Source organism: Vidua chalybeata, chromosome 1 (assembly GCF_026979565.1).
Source record: "Vidua chalybeata isolate OUT-0048 chromosome 1, bVidCha1 merged haplotype, whole genome shotgun sequence".
Lineage (NCBI taxonomy): Eukaryota > Metazoa > Chordata > Aves > Passeriformes > Viduidae > Vidua > Vidua chalybeata.
In genome coordinates this window covers 130,590,510-130,609,070 of record NC_071530.1, presented here as the reverse complement: position 1 = coordinate 130,609,070, position 18,561 = coordinate 130,590,510, and the positions used below count along the sequence as shown (strand labels likewise).

At 36.9% G+C, this 18,561-nt stretch overlaps 1 protein-coding gene across 2 annotated transcripts in view; it reads right to left on the bottom strand.

The window, feature by feature from the left end:
• The window catches only part of CPQ (carboxypeptidase Q), a 145,505-nt gene that overhangs the window by 76,511 nt on the left and 50,433 nt on the right, over nucleotides 1-18,561 (bottom strand). For both annotated transcript variants that reach the window (XM_053958067.1, XM_053958060.1), the window contains exon 4: nucleotides 17,795-18,002. In XM_053958067.1, the coding sequence (XP_053814042.1) occupies nucleotides 17,795-18,002 (208 nt within the window). The remainder of the gene's footprint in view (nucleotides 1-17,794; nucleotides 18,003-18,561) is intronic.

The window sequence follows — 18,561 nt, the reverse complement described above, 5'->3', positions numbered from 1 at the left end:
TTAATGATAAAATTATAAAGACATTTACCTGCTTTATCTCCTGAAATCTCTTTAGCAAAGATTATACAGTGGCAGCTCCTCATAAATTTCACTTGCCATTATACAGCCTATTTAACTAGTTCAATTGAGTGTTTCTTAAGTTCATAATCAAAGAATTAATGATGTGTAGCTCAACAGTGAGAATTCTGAGCTGGTAGCATTTATTGTATCAGCCCAATTTTTAACTACTTTAACAATGTTGAACCATAGTTCATTCCTATTCTCTTCCCCTAAGTCTCCTTAAGTAACTTTACAAACACAACCTGCTAAAGAAAGGTTGGAGATGAGGTGAAGTTTCCTCGTCCTCAGTGGTTATTTGTAAGGATATTTGCTAATAATTCTGAAGTAAAGTTATATTTCATCATAGTTCCTTTCAGATACTGAGAAAATTGAAAAACAAGATAAGGGTTTTTTTTTCCCCAAAAAATGATTGTGCTTTGCCCACTTTATATCATGGCATCTACATTTCTGTCACTTTGTTTTAATTCTTTATAAACAATTTGTAGAAGCAGAGCAGTTCCCATGATCAGATTTTTAGATATAAGTATGATCTTTGCCCCCTGCTTAAGCCCTTCATTATACAAACTGTAATCTTCTCACCCAATTTTTAAAGCATGATTATTGTTCATTATAAGACTTAACAGAAAGAAGCCAGTATGGTTCAGATGATAAAGTTTCTGCATGGAGGGCACAGTGAAAGCTAAACCAGATTCTTCTGCTTGTTGTTTGCTTATAAAAATATCACACTTAATTAAGGGGCTTTTAAAAAATTTCTGACTGAGCAGATTATTGGCAAAAACAAATCAGGCACCAGTCAAAACAAATAATCCCTTTGATTTACTCCTCTGATGACTCTAACTGGTTGAGTGTAACTCATTCTTGAAAGAATTTTGCTCCCCAGATCCCACACTGTGAGTGGCTTTCAGCCCTGTTAACAAAGTGAAGTGGTCTCTGGTTTTCACAGGGAGGCTCAGTGATGTGGAGAACTTTGGCAGGGCTACAAAGGCTCAGCAGAATGGAGGCAGTCTAAACAGATACGGCTGTTTGGTTTCTGTGCCGGAACTGCTGAACACAGAAGTAAACTGTGTGAACTATGAACCCTGCTCGCTCGCTCCAAGTACCACCAAAAGCACAGCTCATGATAAAGTCTGCTTTCTACTGACAAAAACATGCTCAAAAACCACTTTAAACAACAGGCCTGTATAAATGTTAAGCATTCTGTACATACAAAAGAGCTTAGCTGAGATGGCTAAAAGCCTAGAGGAAACCTAACCTTGTGTGATGAGTACAAAGGACACAAACCAAGTTAGGAAAATAAACCACAGAATGCCTTGTGTTCTGCCTGGAAAATATGGCAGAACTGATATTCTAGCCTAGGCACGCCTAGTAAGAATCTTGAAACACTTGACCTACACCCTTGTCAGAGAAACTTTACACTTTAATTTTGGAAGGAAAAATAAATAAGGATGCTTTAAAACCATTGTGATGTTCCAGGTGTAAGACTGCCATGTTGCTTCCTCAGCATCTACCTCAGTTTTCCCAACTTCATGGAAATACTGTCAATACCATGGAATTCTAGGAAATAAAACTAGGGCAGACTGGGTATAACTACAGTGGTGCAAGTGGGTATTGAGCAACTCCACTTGTCTTCATTCTCCCCACTGCTCAGCTTCACAGGGTGCAGGTTCCACTTCACTAAGTTCTTCCTACAGACTTGCTGTCACAGCACAACAAGGTAGGCAGGACCATACTACAACCATTCCAATAGTAAAACCACATTGAAAAATAGAAGGGGATTTATTTCTCCAGCACAATCACTTGTGGCATCTTAATAAATATAGTGCTCCACAATATTTGTATTCTGTATGATATTCCAAGTGTCCCCTGTCTAACCTACAGTAAAATGATTTATTCCATTAAAAAAGGGTGCATTAGCTAGTCAAGTACTGAAAGCACTGTTCAAAATATTTAATTTCTCTGTGAAAACCCTTTTTGTTGTTGCATGACTTTTTACTTATTTAGATGCAGCTAATTATTCATTCCAAGATACTAAACCAGTCATTCATTAATCATTCCATCTAGTCTAGGAACGGCTGGACAAAACACACTCAATAACAGTCACAAACTCTTTTATCCTTGAGAAATTTTCCTTGGATACACAGAAATCCATTTACAGTATGTAGAAATTAGCTAGTGAAAGGATTATTACAATTTCTTTTATCTTCAGAAGAGTTATGGTTTCTGAGTGCAGCCTCACTGGGAAGCTCTTTCACATACACTTTCAAACAAGACAATAAATCAAATTTATCAAATCTACTTTCAGTTACAGGATTTTCATCCTTGTAAGACATAGCAAAAAGCTGAAAACAGTGTCACACGTTTCAAAAGACATGTCTATACAGTTAAATATTGAGAATATGTTCAAGTAATGCAGAATTATGCTGAAAAGTACACTTACATGGCATGGGTTACCACTGAGACAGCAAATGGAGCAAAAATATGCCAAGAAAGAGCAAGTGAACCTGCTGGATTTGGTCATTGCACTTTATCCTTCAAACAGCTTCTTGAATAAATAGCTGTATAAGTCTTAACCAAAATGGAGATCCTAGATAAAATTTCAGATATTATATATAATTTAAAAAAATCTCTACTAAGAAGCTCAGATGGATTATAATTTCAAGGAAAAGTGAGTTGTTCTTATGTTATTGTTTTATAAGTATGTGCTCTGGTCCATTCCCAGCTCTGACAACATTCACTAAATATCTTCCTGATTAGATTGCCAAGAACAATGTAACCCCATACCCAAGTATGTCAGATATATATTATTTGTGCACTGTCACACCCAGAAACAAAGCATCTTACGCAGCATAAATTTCTTCCAAAGTTCTCCAAGTCTTCTAGGAATAAGCAGGTTTTAGTGGATAAAAATATTCATATTGCAGCACAGAACATTTATTTCCAGCCAAAGATTTTTCTCAAAGTATGCAAGTCAGGCTGTAAAACAAAACTTTCAGCAAAAAAGAGGATTCAACATATGCTCCTTTTTTTTTAAATACAAATAAATTTAGAAGATGTTTTCCTTGGTATCTAAGATCCCCTTCATGATTGTACCATGAATGTAAAAATAGAAATCTCTGAGTCCTCTTTTTCCTTTTCCTGAGACTAAGAAATAACTTCATTCACTCATATGACTGCTTGGTTGGGACATGGATGATGCCAGAAGAAGGGGAAGTTAAAATCCTGTGAATGATATGAAGTCTGATTTTTTTTTTTTCCCCTTGGGAGAATCCACTTCATCAACTATATTCATTTCTTCTGGTAGTTGTCTCCTACTGGCAGACAATCTAATTGTAGAAATTTTGACCAGTAAATTTAAAAATGGACACTGGAGTCATATAGAGCATTAAAGTAGCAACATTAGATCTTGACTCTGTTCAGCAGAAAACTACTGAAGTCAGCAGTACACTGAGATGGGAGCTTAGCACACAGGCTGCTCCTATTTGGTATTTGCTGAATCTTTGAAAAGCTGTTTAACGTCCAGCAAAAGAAAGGGAGAAAGAAAAAAAAAAAAATACAAATCAGCATGAGTCATGGATCTGGCCTACTTTATCTTTGAGCAAACTAAGCTTAAGCCAGTGTTTACTAGCATCATGAATATTTGGGCATCTGCAAGGACTATGAAATCCAAGAGAATCCCCAGGCAAAGGAATGACTTCATCCAAGAGCAGAACTTGCATTCTTGGACTGGCAACTTGGGTTTCTCTTTCTTGAGTGGTCCTGTGTGTGAGCCCTTGCAGGGAGAGCTGCTCTGGGCTGTTTCCCACCATGGACATACATTTCTCTATATGAGGAAGTTCAAATGCCAGACTACAACCCAGTGTAGCTGTGATTGGTTGACATAGTAGTCATATACTGTTTGTCCTAAAATCTATTTCAAACAGACAAAACCATGCATGGGAATGTCTTCTAAAAAGTTTTGTTTATTTTTTTTCTGAAGAAACAGTGTTTACAGTTGGACATGCTGTATAGATACATGCTGTATCTCTGTAGCAGAGAAAGTGAGGTCAAAGAAGGTTGCCTTTCTCTGGAACAAAAGGTCAATGAATGCCTTATTTCCTGAGCAATTTATTTCTACAGGCTTGGACCAACTTTTAGAAGTAACATTTCCTACAACAGCTTTGTCAGAAGGTGGTCTGTCATGCAAGAAAAGAATACCTACTGACTGTCAAGTTTTCATTCCATGTTTTTAGGTAGCATAGGCCCATAAAATTCAAGAGCAGTAAAGAAGAATCAAGATCTTAAATACAACCAAACAAAATTTACCAATATATTTACCAATTTACCATATCTTCAGTAGAAGACAGAAGTACCAGGTTTGTGGGTTTCTCAGCATGTCTTTTTGTCCCATTAGAACTCTCTCTGCCAAGTTCACCTTCACCTACCTGTTCCTCATTTCTGAACTGATCTCATCTAAACACCAGACCAATGAAATCTTGGTCCTATTACAGTTAAAATCCATGGTGAGGAAGAAAGAAAATATAGACTTGTCTCATTGACATGTTATTGGTGCCTAAGTTTATGTTTTCTTAACAGTTCATCCCACAATTCTCTGAGGTTGCTGAAAAGCAGGAAGAGAGAGCTGAACAACAGGAGTTTCATCACCACTCATGGAGATTGCTTGAAAAAGGACTAGAAGCATTTTGACAGAGAGGTCAGGAAGCCATGAATGTTGTCTCTTTTTTGACCATTAACTTTGAAACACAGGCATCTTATCTTCTGACCTGGACACTGACCATGCCAATTCTAGAAGGCTAAATTCCACCAGACAAGCTTACAGCAGCCTTTGAGTAGTACCTCCATGGTTTTGCTTGTGAATGAGAGATTCAGACAGAATAGTAGTTGGCACATTCAGTTTCTTTGGAGTTACTTTAATGCGTAAATACCCAGAAGTAGAAACTTTTTTCTTAATACCTCTTTCCCCCATTTCCTTTCAAGGCATAAATTGGAAGTGAGTAGGACCTACAATCCCTTGTAGGTCATCTTGAACTCGGACAGCAGTTAACATTTGTAATCAAAATACACAAAACTTCACTCATAATACTAGCACTGTATGGATTACATCAAGTGGTCAACTGCAGATGAAAAATCTCTTCAGCAACACCCAGTGAAAGCTCCCAGCCTCCAACTGCCTTTCCCCAGGACCTGGCCTTGCAAAGTCGGCACTCCCCAGGCCAAACCAGCTGGGGGAGTTGGGGAAAACACGTTCACCACATGTGCAGGCACTCAGCAGAGGAAGAGCAGAGCAGGCGCACAGTTAAAGCATCACAAAAATAAATAAGGATGACAGCAAGAAACACAACGGGTATTTCAGCACACCTCTTCATTCAAAAATGTGCTCCTGGCCCACAGAATGACCCCATTCATGGCTGAGCTGAGCCAAAGCGCCACAAGGGTCACAGTCTTGTGACCTGCACAACACTTCCTTCCTCTTCCCAAAACTGCAGCCTGCCCGCCAGCTGACTCATTTTGTCGGCCACCAATAAGGTTTCCATCATTTGGTACTCTGCAGGCCACAGTGTGAGAATCTGGCTGTAGCATACAGCTAAACAATTCCTGCATTTAATTTCAAACAAATGGGAGAAGGACGACAGACAATCCACACCACTTCAAAAAGGGACTGCAGTAAGCCAGATGGTGTGGATTACATCTTGGGGAAGGCTGCTGGTTTATGATGATAGGATGTGAGGCAAAGAGAGGTAGAAATCTGGCATCCCACCAATGCAATGCAGTGCAATATCTGCTATGTGAGTAGTGTTTTAGTGGTAAAAGTTGTAACTCGAGGTCCAAGACTGAAGCAGGAGATCACATAATGATATCTTGAATTCACATTTGCTTAGGATTTGTAAATTTGTGATAGTTGAATTACCTACAAAGTGGTTTCATTATTCACAATTAAATATTTTGTGTCATTTATTATGCCTGTGAAAAAAGTGATGTAGAATTACTTCATTCCTTTGTTCACAGTTTGAGTCAATTTTGCTATTTATGCTACCATTTCTCCCTTTTATTCTTTTCAAAAAGCATTAAAACAAAGAGTGAAAAGATCCTTTTTCCAAGGTTTAAAGAAGATTGTCAAAAACATTTTATATGTATCACATTTTAAAATATTGATCTTATTTATGAATACACACATTCAATCAATTCCAATTTCAACTGCAGAACAAAATCATTAAGCATGCATGTTTGTTAAACCTGTGCCAGAAATAATTTGATTTTCTTCTAGAGGCAAAGGTTTAATAAACACTGGAGAGAAAATGAAGAGAGCTCTGAAAAAATAGTAGTTCTTCACTGGACTGTCTAGAGAACCTTAGATAAATTGAGGTTTCTTAATTACTAATTCAGTAGGTCAGATTTAGAGCAATTGCACATTTTGCTAATTGTTTCAGAAAAATAACTTCTGTGAAATATCATCTGACAGAGTTTCTATCTGCACCTGGTTCATCAACGAAAAAGGAAAGAAAGATGTCTTTTATTCTACACCACGAGAGATGCATGGTTTGAGTACATGATAGAAAAGACACAACATTATCAGAGTCACTACAGTCATATCCCAAGTCTGCATCCATGTTTATGTTGCATCCATAAAGCAACATGCTGTATTCATTGAACACAACACAGATAATACTTTGATCTCTGGTTCTGCTTGTTTCAACAGCCCAATTTTAAATTGGTATTAGCAATTATGATTCATATTACAATCAAATATGTGGTTTCAGATAAGGAAAAAGAAAAAAAAATAGGTTTTCTGCTTCAAAGATTCAAGAATAGATTATAAAGTGCTCAAAGAAGGAAAATGAAGTTATTGAAACCATGCTAGTATCATTTTGTACCAGCCTGAGAGAAGAAATCTTTATCTATTCCTAAAAAATATACATTTAAATGCAAATGAAGACAAAGAAGATCTGTTCAAACCACTAAGATTGTATTTATAGGAATTAATACCGTTTCTATGCCACTAGATTTTAACAGCTAAAATTACTGCAAGCTAGCTGCTTGTTCTTCAACATTTTAGTGGCTTTCAGAGATCATCTTAATTAAATGCCTTAAATGATCCTCAGTTAAGCAGGGGAACGTTTGGTTGGAATCTTCTTTTTGTTTTACCTTTAAACATACACAGCCTTTCCCAATTAAAGAAAAATTTCTTAGTAGAAACCAAAGATAGGAAGTCTCTGCTTTTCAACACAAACTTGTATTCCTTTACCCTTTACCAACATTGAATTTAATAGCAAATTATTTAATTTGACAGACATGCAAATTCTGTATTTTCCCAACTATGTATTACTGTCTGAAACTTAACTAAGATTTGTGCTTTGTGATGTTGCAGAATTCTATGCTGAAAGGTCACTAAAAGATTTTTAAATGGGCTACACAGATAATTGGAAAACAAAGCCATCTCTTTCATGCAGAGGCTTTTGAAACAAACAGCAGCAATTACATCATGCCTGACCAGATGCTCTCTTAGGAACTTATGCACTCATGAAAGATTGTCTAGATGTCTCCACTTGTCTCTGTACAAACATGTTCTTCAAGTGTGACTCTTCAATTCCCCCTTCAAGTATGACTCTTCAATTCCCCAAGTTGTGAATGCGTCTAAAGCATGCTTTCTTACAGGGCAGAGCACACCTTCCAAGGAAAAGCTGGATATAATCTCATCATACAATTTGTGCCATGCTTGCTAAATTGTAAGTACATTAGAACTGCTTTCAGTGAATAGGGGCAAGGATTTTGTATGAGGCACTTTGCCAGGGGCACATTGTACATTACATTTCTGCTTCCTAAAGATAAACAGATCCCATTTCATCCTGATGAGTATGAGTGATTCCTATGAATTTGCCAGGACTATTCTGAATTGCTGTTTTCTTTTTCAGAGTACTTAGTACTTTCATGTTTCTGACCCTGGCAACACCTGTAATCACATTCCCTCACCATGGTCCAGTCACCAGCAGATTCAAAAGGTCACAATGAAGTGTGACTGTGAACTTAGCTCAAGTTGTTCTTAATTCACTGAAAATCCTATTAGAGATTAAAGAAAATTGAAGTAATTTGAGTCCTAACCATTGCTGACTTGGAGCATTCTGAAAGCATTCTCAAGCATTCTGAAAGGCTTGCTGGGTATTTTGAAGGAGCAACATGGGCTGTTATGTTGATCCCTAGAAGGACATTGTGTGCATAACAAAGTCCACAGACAAAAGAATATAAAGTTTATGTTTTTTCATATAATCTAGAATATTATCCTTACCAATTTTGTTGAAATTTAACCAATCAAAGACATCTTATTTATATTTCTTTATATGTAGTTGTATCTCTTTCCTGAAACTAATAATTTAAATTAGTCTAGGCAATTTTAACTTAAACTGCCAGATTCATCAATGAAAGAGTAAATGTATCATACTTAGTGGATAAGGGTGCAATCCAATTATTTTGTTGAACTTATTTGAAGGAAATTACTGGAAAGTAATTAGCGAGACAAGAACATCAGACTTGGGTTTGCTATAAATAGGGTTATTAACTATAGCCTATTTATATGCACAGCTGCAGTCTTCCAGGAGGACCCGCAGAACAACTTGCAGAACGTGCTAAGAGATGGTCAAATAAAGTATCATCTGAACATTAATTCCAGCTAAGTGAACAGATCCCTGGAGCACTTTAACACATAAACTAAGGTCAGTGGACTTCAGTCGGAAGTGAAGAATATAAATCCAAGACTTCAGGTTCACAATGCCAAGAAACAAAGTCATACAAGCAGAACAGACCACAAGCTGTATTATCTGCTTGTAAGATAAGACAGAGAGGAACATACTTGACAACAGTTAAAGATACAGTTTTTCTTCCTTCACAAAGAATAATGTGACCTCAGGTCCTCTTCCTAATTATATGAAAGGTGAAAGAAGAGGATGGAGGACATCACATTTCAGACCTAAGTAATTTTCTCTTAACAAGAAACTGGATGACTGAGATTTCCCATTTGGAATGGTAGAATATGCTCTACTCTGCCAAGCAGCATGCCACAGAAGGCAGTGTCCTGAAACTATCTTATGTATATATATACATACATCTTACAGCAACAAATTCCTTGACAGTGAAAGACTATTATTTCATGAAATACCTTCTCACACAAGCAGCATATTAAACTTGGCACACAAAGAGGATGAGAAAAATCTTTGTCCAGCTGACGTCACTGAAAGTAAAAATGAAGCACGATGATCATAAGGCCAGGTGCACAATTAAAAAAATAAAGCCCGCAATTACAGAAGTAATGCGACAACATTAATATAATACCCCACATTAAAATATTTAGAATACACAGAGAATTCTATCTCTATTTCCTTATATGCACACTAGGGCAAAAAAGCCCACTGATGTGGTGTAATTTCTAATGCAATATAGTTTTCCAACTATTTCATCTTACATCATGATATTATTCCATTCACCCTCTACCTGGTAATATCTGATTAAATGAGCTGGAATACAGGTTTTTTTCCTGTATACCAGGACATTGTAAACTGTTTTTGAGACTAATATTTCATAATGATGGTTGTAAATTCAAACACTGGGAAAGAATTCAGATGTCAAGGAATTATGTAACTACCAGAAGAATACACATTTTAGTATATTTTTGTTCAAATCTGTAAATTAGTCTATGGGACAAATGACAGATTTAAACCTTATGTGAAAAGCCAATGCAGACTGTAAGGAACATGCTTTTCAGCATGTATAAAGAAGCAAATCTACAAAGCCTGTAGTACAAAATACATTTTCTGTTAAAGACCGTGTAACATCCTTTTTTTCCTTTGCAACTTCAGTAAAAAAAAAAGGGATCTCAGTTCTAAACACATGAATCAGTTTACATTTGTGACAAATACTATTGAAAAGAGTCAAGAGGATTTTTGTCCAAAATTCCATTTACCTCTTACAATGAATTAGAATTATATTTGTGTAAAATGAAATTCTAGATAACTTACATATTATATGATATATTGCTATAAGTACTGACAACAATTGAGAAACTTTATGAACAAAACTCATTCTTTGATTTAAGATCTATGCCTGCCAGAGTCACAAAATCTTTAACATTTTAATAACAAGCATTTCTGACAGATTTTACTGGTATTATGTGTTTTATATGGTATTTTGCTTTGCCAAACCATAGTAAATATGTTCGTACCATTGCAACTACATTTACATTAATGCTAGAGTGTCAAATTTTGAGACCTTTAATGTCTCAGAAGCCTGGAGGCCTTCTTCTAGACCAAAGTATAAACTACATGACAATAGAAAAAGAATTTTTAAAAGCTTTTAAAAAGAAAAAGAACAAATGATAGTAACATTTTAAGCACGTACTTTGTTAGTAAACCAAGGTCTTGAGAACAATTCCATTAAAGACCACACCAATTGTGTCAGCTTATTGTTTACAACACCCCGCCCCAGACCCAGATCTCACGAAGCAGCAATGTGATGCCTAAAACCCTACAAGTCTACCCACAATTCAGGAGCTGGTTCCATGTTTCACCAGCTCTCTCTGTCCACCAAAACTATGAATTCTGCTACACATTCCACTACATCCTTGAGTAACCATCTCAGTTGCTGCAATCACACAGTTCTTAGAGTAACAACTCTGCTGTCGGTATCTCAATGTGATTAGCAGACCAAGTTCTTTCCCCCTTTCACCTCAGTCTAAACCTGACCATTTCTAATTTCACTTCTTTTAGCATTTCTCCTTTCATTCCATCAACAATGTTAGCTCTGTCCACTAGGTAAAAATCTCACAGTCAGATCTTCCACCTTGATCCTGCATGTGGGAATCTGAATCTGTGTTGAAGAGCCCTCAATATCCATTAAACTTGCATGGAAAATATGTACTTTTTAAACATGACATTAATGAAAAGATAAGGTCTTGGTAGTCCTCCTTTGGTTGTACAAGGTTAAGCACATAGTCTGCAGCTAACAAATACAAACATACAAGTACAGGTATTTGAAAACCCCTGTAGAAAACAGTTGAGACTAACCCTTGAACTTGGCACTAGTCTTTCCGGCATCTACTTATTCATAATGAAAAGAAAAATATTGTTTCTTTTTTCCTTCCTCCTCAATATTGTGGTGTTTCTTACTTCAAGCCTCAGGCAAGTTTTACATCTGCCAAACCAGGACTACCCTTTAGACATTCTTGCATATCAGAATACAAGAAAGATGCAGTGTAATTTTAGAAGATAACTTTTACAATGTGGAGGAAAAGAGCTTTCACAATCATTTGTAAATCCTATGTGTATTTCTAAATTATTACTGAAACAAAATCCCACAGTATTTCTTTAAACTGGTGTGTGGGAGTAGAGACAAAAGAACGGATGGAAAGAAAAAATATTATAGCGTATCTGTTTATACTCACACCATCAAAAGGACTACAAAAATGCATGCTCTAATGAATTTGCTGGCCAACAGAACAAGCACTTTAAATGTTACTTTTTAATTTCTAGTGTCAGAATTTAGTTGATTACAGTTTAGAACACAGTTAGAACACAGTTTAGAATACAGTTTAAAACACAATGAAACACTCTGAAAAGTAGTGCCCAGAGCAAAGGTCCAGCAAGTAGCTTTGGGCAGAAACCAGTCTAGATTCAAATAAGGAAAGGAGCTGGGGTGGCAGCCAGCTGTCATGTACAGGTGATATCTATGACCATGCTCAGGTGGAGGGCAGGAAGCTCACTGGCTAAACTTACATCAGGAGAATAAAAATGGAACATATATAGCAGGGTGACAGCATCATTCAAATCTTCAAAACTCCACTTGACTCTAGTGAGGAAGGTCACCTAGATGTCCTCATCCCTTGTCACTATCACCCTGGTGCTGCAGTGACCTAGGACATTACCAGTTTTATGCCAGTGAGCTGAGACTCTGAAGGTGCTGCTCCCTGTGGAGCAGGCATTGATGGTTACTACAGCTAATACATTTTTCCTTCATATTGCAATGGTTTATATGCAGTGACAGCAACTGTGCCTCAGCTGGCAAGAGGAGAACCCTTTCCAAGAGTTGCTGGTTTGCCCAGACCTAGTGGAGCACATCGCTTAGTCCTCCTCTGGTATCACCAACTGGGACACAGAGCAGCTTTGGGTGCTTTCAAGATCACCAGAGACTGCTGCCACTCTGACCATCTCCCCCACTCTCACCTGCCCACATAGAGACATGCTCTGGTTATTTGGAAAACACATGAACTTCATAAAGGCCACAATACGTTGGTGAATCTGAACTGATTCCTTCAAGAAAAATTGTATCAGGAAAATAATTTTTTAAAATATCTAAGTTGTTTTGAATCTTTCTTCCACATATAAACATTCACTTGTTCCACCAGTATTTCAGACACCCAGCTCTAAGTAGTACAATGTTTTTCAACTGTTGCCACTAAACATCAACCCTGCATGTACAAACGAAATTTAAGCTATAGCTATTGCATAGCCAGATACTGAAGTTTCTAAAAACTCAATTACATTAGGGTGCATCAGCCATTTAATCAGTAGGGAAACTATTGCCAAATTTTCCCTAGCAGAATCAAATGCTTTCAGTCAGCTCTTGGGTTTTAAATAAGTGATTCAAGTTTTAGAATATTTGCCATGATTTACACCACAAAATCCAGCATACACTTTAGTCTTAAAACCTGATTGGCCTTCTGCTAGTTAAAATAACTAAATAAACAAACAAATAAATAAATAAAATTATCATGTTACAAAGAAAATATTTCCTCCATATCAGTTTCATATTAATTTGGCTGTTTTCATCATGACAAGACCTCTGGTTTAGAACAAATGAAAGCAATATTGCCACTCCCACAAGGCACAGGATAAAAGACAACCTCCATTTAATAGTACAAAAGCCAGCTATTAGTAAAACATACACACACAGAGGTACTACCTATTTCAGCAAATATCAACAAAAATACATCAAAGAAAATACATTTCCTAACAATGCCAATGTTCTTTTTTCACCCTTTCTCTTGTTTCATTTTTACCATTTGTTTTTCTACTTCTCTTGCCCATCAGTTCACTGTCATGAAGTAATGGGCTGGCACTCTCAAAACTTTCAAAACCAAATCTCTATAATAATCTTCTAATTCTTTCAAATTCACTTAATTTGTAGCAGCAACGGGGATCAGCTTACAGTCAAAGGAGAGAGGCTCACAGAATTGTATTTAGAAACCCTTCAACATTTTGGAATGAATAGCAAAACAATACACATGAAGAAAATGTGATAATGGAGCCATAACATGATGGCATCAGGCTCTTAAAATATTTCTCCTCAAAGCTCTATTGTATGCATGATTTACTTTGAGCATAGGGATATCTGGAAGCCACATCAAAGACCTAATGGATAGACATTTTGTTAACATATGTAGAACTGATGCCAGGCCATAAAACAACACTGCACTGAGTATTACACATCTTCAGAAAAGTCTGGTTGTTTTGTGTTGATTTTTTTCCTTGAGGTTGGGATGGATTTTTGGTCTACAAATTATTTCTTCCGTTATGTGCATGAATGCCTAACAGGCTCAGAAGCCTGGATAATTTTTATGTTCTCTTGTTCCCTGGATCTTTGCCCAGTATCACAAAATCTGAGACAGGGATGATCTTTGAAACTGGGAAAAGAAGAAGAATGAAAAAATAAATAAGCATCTATGTCCTTTGCAGAACAGGTTCTGTTACATCAATCACAGACTGGTAAATAACCTCACAATCTATGCTACTATATTAGCATCACTGTTTCTCAGGTCATCCCTAGGACTGATACTTTCAAAGTGCTGATCAAACTTTGCTTTAAGCCACAGTGAATTTTTCAATGGTCTTTCATGTCCTTGGTGTTCAAAATGGAGACAATTTTCAAATTGTACATACTGCAGATATGGCATTCCATAAAACCAGGAGGCCAAAAAGCTTTGTAGAGTGAATTCCTGGAACAGCTCTCCAGGATTCTGAAAAGGCCACTTATAAGCTCCTCTGTTTCTGCTCTGAAGTATTTATCCTGGATCACAGAATAATGAGCAGCCATTAAATTTATGTACTTTGTAGGGCACTTAGGAAACAGTTTTTCCATCACTTAGTAACTGTAGGATAAGTAAAACAGCACTGCACACCAAGAAACACACAGTACGAAAAGACACTGAAAGTCAAGATTGTAGAAGAGTTATAACTTTATCCACTTTGATACCTTTTCAGTTAATCACATATTTTGTGGTTCCATGTTTGGCACATTTGGTACATTGAAGCCAGATTAACAACAAACAGCTGCTATTTATAGCATTTCCCCAGAGATGGGAACGGTTGCTGCTGCACTTTAAGACCAATCATGTTACATCTGTATTAAAATGAGAAGATAAACATGTTTTACTGCCAACTCTGCCTGAATTTCAAATGAAAACCACATTAGTAAACTTGTGAATTTCTCAGTCAGTCAGTCTCCAGTGTCAGCTTACATAGTTTAAATAAAACATCTCACCAGCACACAATACAGCACAAAAGGATGCTAGCTGCATGGGCCTAGGTGCAAAAAAGTTCTCAAATACTCCTCCAAGATAAAAGGCAGGAATGGACTGCAAATGTCTCTAACCTGCAATAGCCTGGACCTCAGCAGGTTCTGCTACCATACCTTTGTCATTTCAAAAACTCTTTGGCTCAGTTGTCAGCAGTCATACAGGCTTAAATATGTTAAGTCCCACAACCCACAGCTTTTCTACTCTCACTGCTGTCCTAAGCACCATGAGAATGGGATCCCAAGCTCAGAAAGGTTGCCAGGACATCAAGTCATAGCATGTTTGGTCCCACTGTTTCCCATTTGTTTATATGAAGAAAAGGTGGATCTTGAATTCATTATCTCATAGGCACAGGCTCAGCTCCTTTAGGCACCTACAGGTTAATCAGGCCTCAGCAGGCACTAAACAAGGACCTTAACTCTCACGAGGATGGTGGATGTCTCTGCTCTGACCACACACGATCTGATCACCTGCTGTGACATAGGAATTCCTGAGTCTTGTCTGGGGTGAACAGTCCTTTCCAAACTTAGAAGGAATAATACAATTATAAAGAGAACAGAGACACTGGTGAGACATGACAAAATCCATTTCCTTTTTCTGTTCAGATGCTTTCTACACCACCTGAAAACTTACTACTGCAAAGTTGCAGCTTGCTGTAGGTTTCACTTCTTTTTAGCTGGAACAATTGCTTACTGCCTGCTGGCCAGCCAAACAGAAAGGATAAAGCAGGAAGGAAACCTGAAGTATCAGTGGGTTAATTTTTCAGAATTACTTGCACATAGAGTACAGAGATGCCTCAAAAAGACACAGGACATCTGCGCTCATGTCACATTATCACCTCTGAAGATAAATGCAGACCTGAGAGCTTGATGCTTCAAAAAGCAGTAGTAATAACATTTCTTTTACTGCTTTAGGTTACTTGGAAATGCAAATGTATTGAAGTTAAGCATAGGTACCTAAAATAAGGTTCACAACTCAAACAATTCTGAGTAGCCATTTTGATGATTTCAACATTTCTTGTGGCAGCAATGACTTTCAGAACACTAAGTCTAAAATACAGGAAACTTTTAAGAAAATATATAAAAATATGTCAACTACTATTTTTCTGTTTTCCTTAACATTTTTCTAGTTTTACCCCCCAAATCCCAATTGCTATATGCAAGAATACACATAAAGCACTTGGAGAAATGATTGAAAAAGGAGGAACAGCACTGGATATGATGCAAAAGTGGTCAAATTAAAAAAAAAAATAACAAAACACAACAAAAAACAAAGCAAAACAAAGAATAACCCCCCAAAAAACTTTAAACCGGTACGAAAAAATTAAATTATTCTATCCTTTAATGTATTTTAATAATAATAATTAATATTGTTTGTAATATAAACTTGTCAGATATATTATTTCAGTTCATGGTGATCATTTTGATAAATATGTTGAAATCACATGGAATGAGTAAATGAATTATTTGTAAATCAAGTAGTATATTAAATCCTGGTCAATATATTGATTAACACAATTATACCTAAATGTGTAGTTACATCTTGAGCTGAATCACATTTCACCAGTCTTCACACACTTTCTTCAGTGTCCTACAGCAATCCTCATTTTCAACTACATTTCAGGGGTTTAAGTTACAATTTGCAGCAATACCTGTGACCAGTTATGTTTCACAGGTTTCAACCTAATTTTAAACTGTTTTCCTTTACACCTTTGTAGGAGCAATACCACCCACTGTTGATTTCTATCCCAGAGTCGAGATCCAGATTTGGGGTTGTTTCAATTCAAAACTTAAACTGAAATTTTGGCCTATGGAAATGGCATCTTTCTATTCCCATGGATTTGTACTGCATTTTGAAACACTTTGGCATAGAGGGCCTTGTAAGAGTTTGGATCTGCAATGTATTTTATTGCCTAAATAGCGAGATGGTTCCCATTTTTACCAGAGTAACGCAATGGAATGAGCATGGTGAAGCACCCATTAAGGCTCCAACAGGAACTGAGTACTAAAACACCAAAACATTCACTTGTTTTATTTTCCTGTTTCTTGGTTACATTTTCGAAGTGTGTCCACTACCACTCCCATTATCATCAGCAGGGGGCTTGTAAATAAGCCTTTACCCAGTGTTTAAAAGAATGAGCTTGTCAGTGGAAGTAGTGAAGAGATCCCAATCCACTTCATTACTTAAAGAAACAGAGCAGGACAGCAAAGTGAAAATCAAGTCCAGGCAAGCACCTTAACATATCTTTGAAGTCTATATTTGAACACTTCATAATTGAAATGTCAAATTTTGAAGTACACCAAACATAATTCAAGAAAGACAGCCTATTAACTGGTTAGAAACATTGTTAAAAATGCAGATTACATAAAATTAAATTAAATGCACCCTAATTACAAAGTTGGAACATTTATCTTAGTAAACATGTGTTTCACGAAGCTAGACTCACAGGTGATGTTATGTAAACCAATCAACCATCAGGGTAGTTACTCTTTCCCTGCCCAGTGATCAAGCTGCTGAAACTGTACATTCACTGAGGATCTCTGACACCACAAGCCAGAGCTACTGAACTGTCATCACAGAAAAGATAAAATCTCTTAAACAGATAAAATCTCTTGCCTGGTTTAAAGGTCAGAGATAGACATTCTTCTTCTCCATTGAAGCCATAAAAAATACAGTGTTTAAAAAAGCATTGTGGCTCAGTAGGTACTCTAGCAGCAATTTCTAGTGCTGCTGTAATTGTGGCCACATCAACATTTTCACAATAAAACATACTGCCTGAAAGGTAATTCCATGTTTTAAGCTGACACAGAAGACTTTGTACCAGGCACAAATCCTTCAGCACCATGAATTTGGTTTGTATGATTTTTAGCTAAGAAGTCAGAAGAAAAGAGAAAGCAAGAAGAAAAGTCTTACAAATGGAAGACAGCAATGTAAAATTATGAAATGTTCAAACAGAATTGGTGGTGCAGACAGTTTATTCCAACCATACATACCTGCTAAACATAGCCATGAAACCTGTTACCTGTAAACAATTGAAAAGCTAAGATGTCTAAAATGTAGAAGAGCACGTGAATGAAAGTTACTTGTTTTAGGGATTTCTTCAAAAGGGATGATTTGGTTTTTTCATTGTTTCTTCCAAATTTTTAAAGAAAAAATGAGGGGTTTTTGTATATTTTCACCCACCTGCTCTGGGTACTTGCTTCCAACTATTTCTGCCACAGTGTTAAAGGACAGAGAGTCTGGATAAGTCTTAGCTCCCATCCTCAGGTGCACAACAATCTTAGTGCCACGGAGAGACATTCGTGACATCATTTCAGCATCTTCCACAGTGATGCAAGCAGTGGGAATTTGGGGCACATCAGGCTGGTAACTCTGCCCCCCAGTATGTGGACTGTTAAAAAAACCAACAAAACACAGTGTTAACAACTCAGCTCTGTAATTTTTTTAGTGTTACTGTAGAATTATTAAAAAGAATGATCATCATGACCATCCCTGCCATACTCTCAAAAGGGACATAGCTACAATTTTTAATAAACCTTTTGACAAAATATATCAAGTGTTTTTACACTAATCAGAATATCTGACTGTTACTATTATATATGTCTAGAATTCTATTGTCAGCTCTATTTAGGTCATTGCCATGCTTTGATATCACACTCCATTCACTGCTTTACCAGAAAGAAAAGCAATGAAAAGTCTAAATGAACAGGGAACAGGTTGCCATAAATGCTTTTTTTTTTCCTGTGGCAAGTAATGAAGTTAAAATTGACTATTAAATTTTAATTCTATTTTCCAAATAACAGAATTGCAGAACAGATGAGGTTGGCAGGAACCCCTGGAGATCATCTGGGCCAACCACCCTGCTTGAGCGGGCCACCCAAAACCAGATGCCCAGAACCGTGCATGAAAATCTTCACCTGTGAGCCTTCTCACAGCAGCAGACACACTTT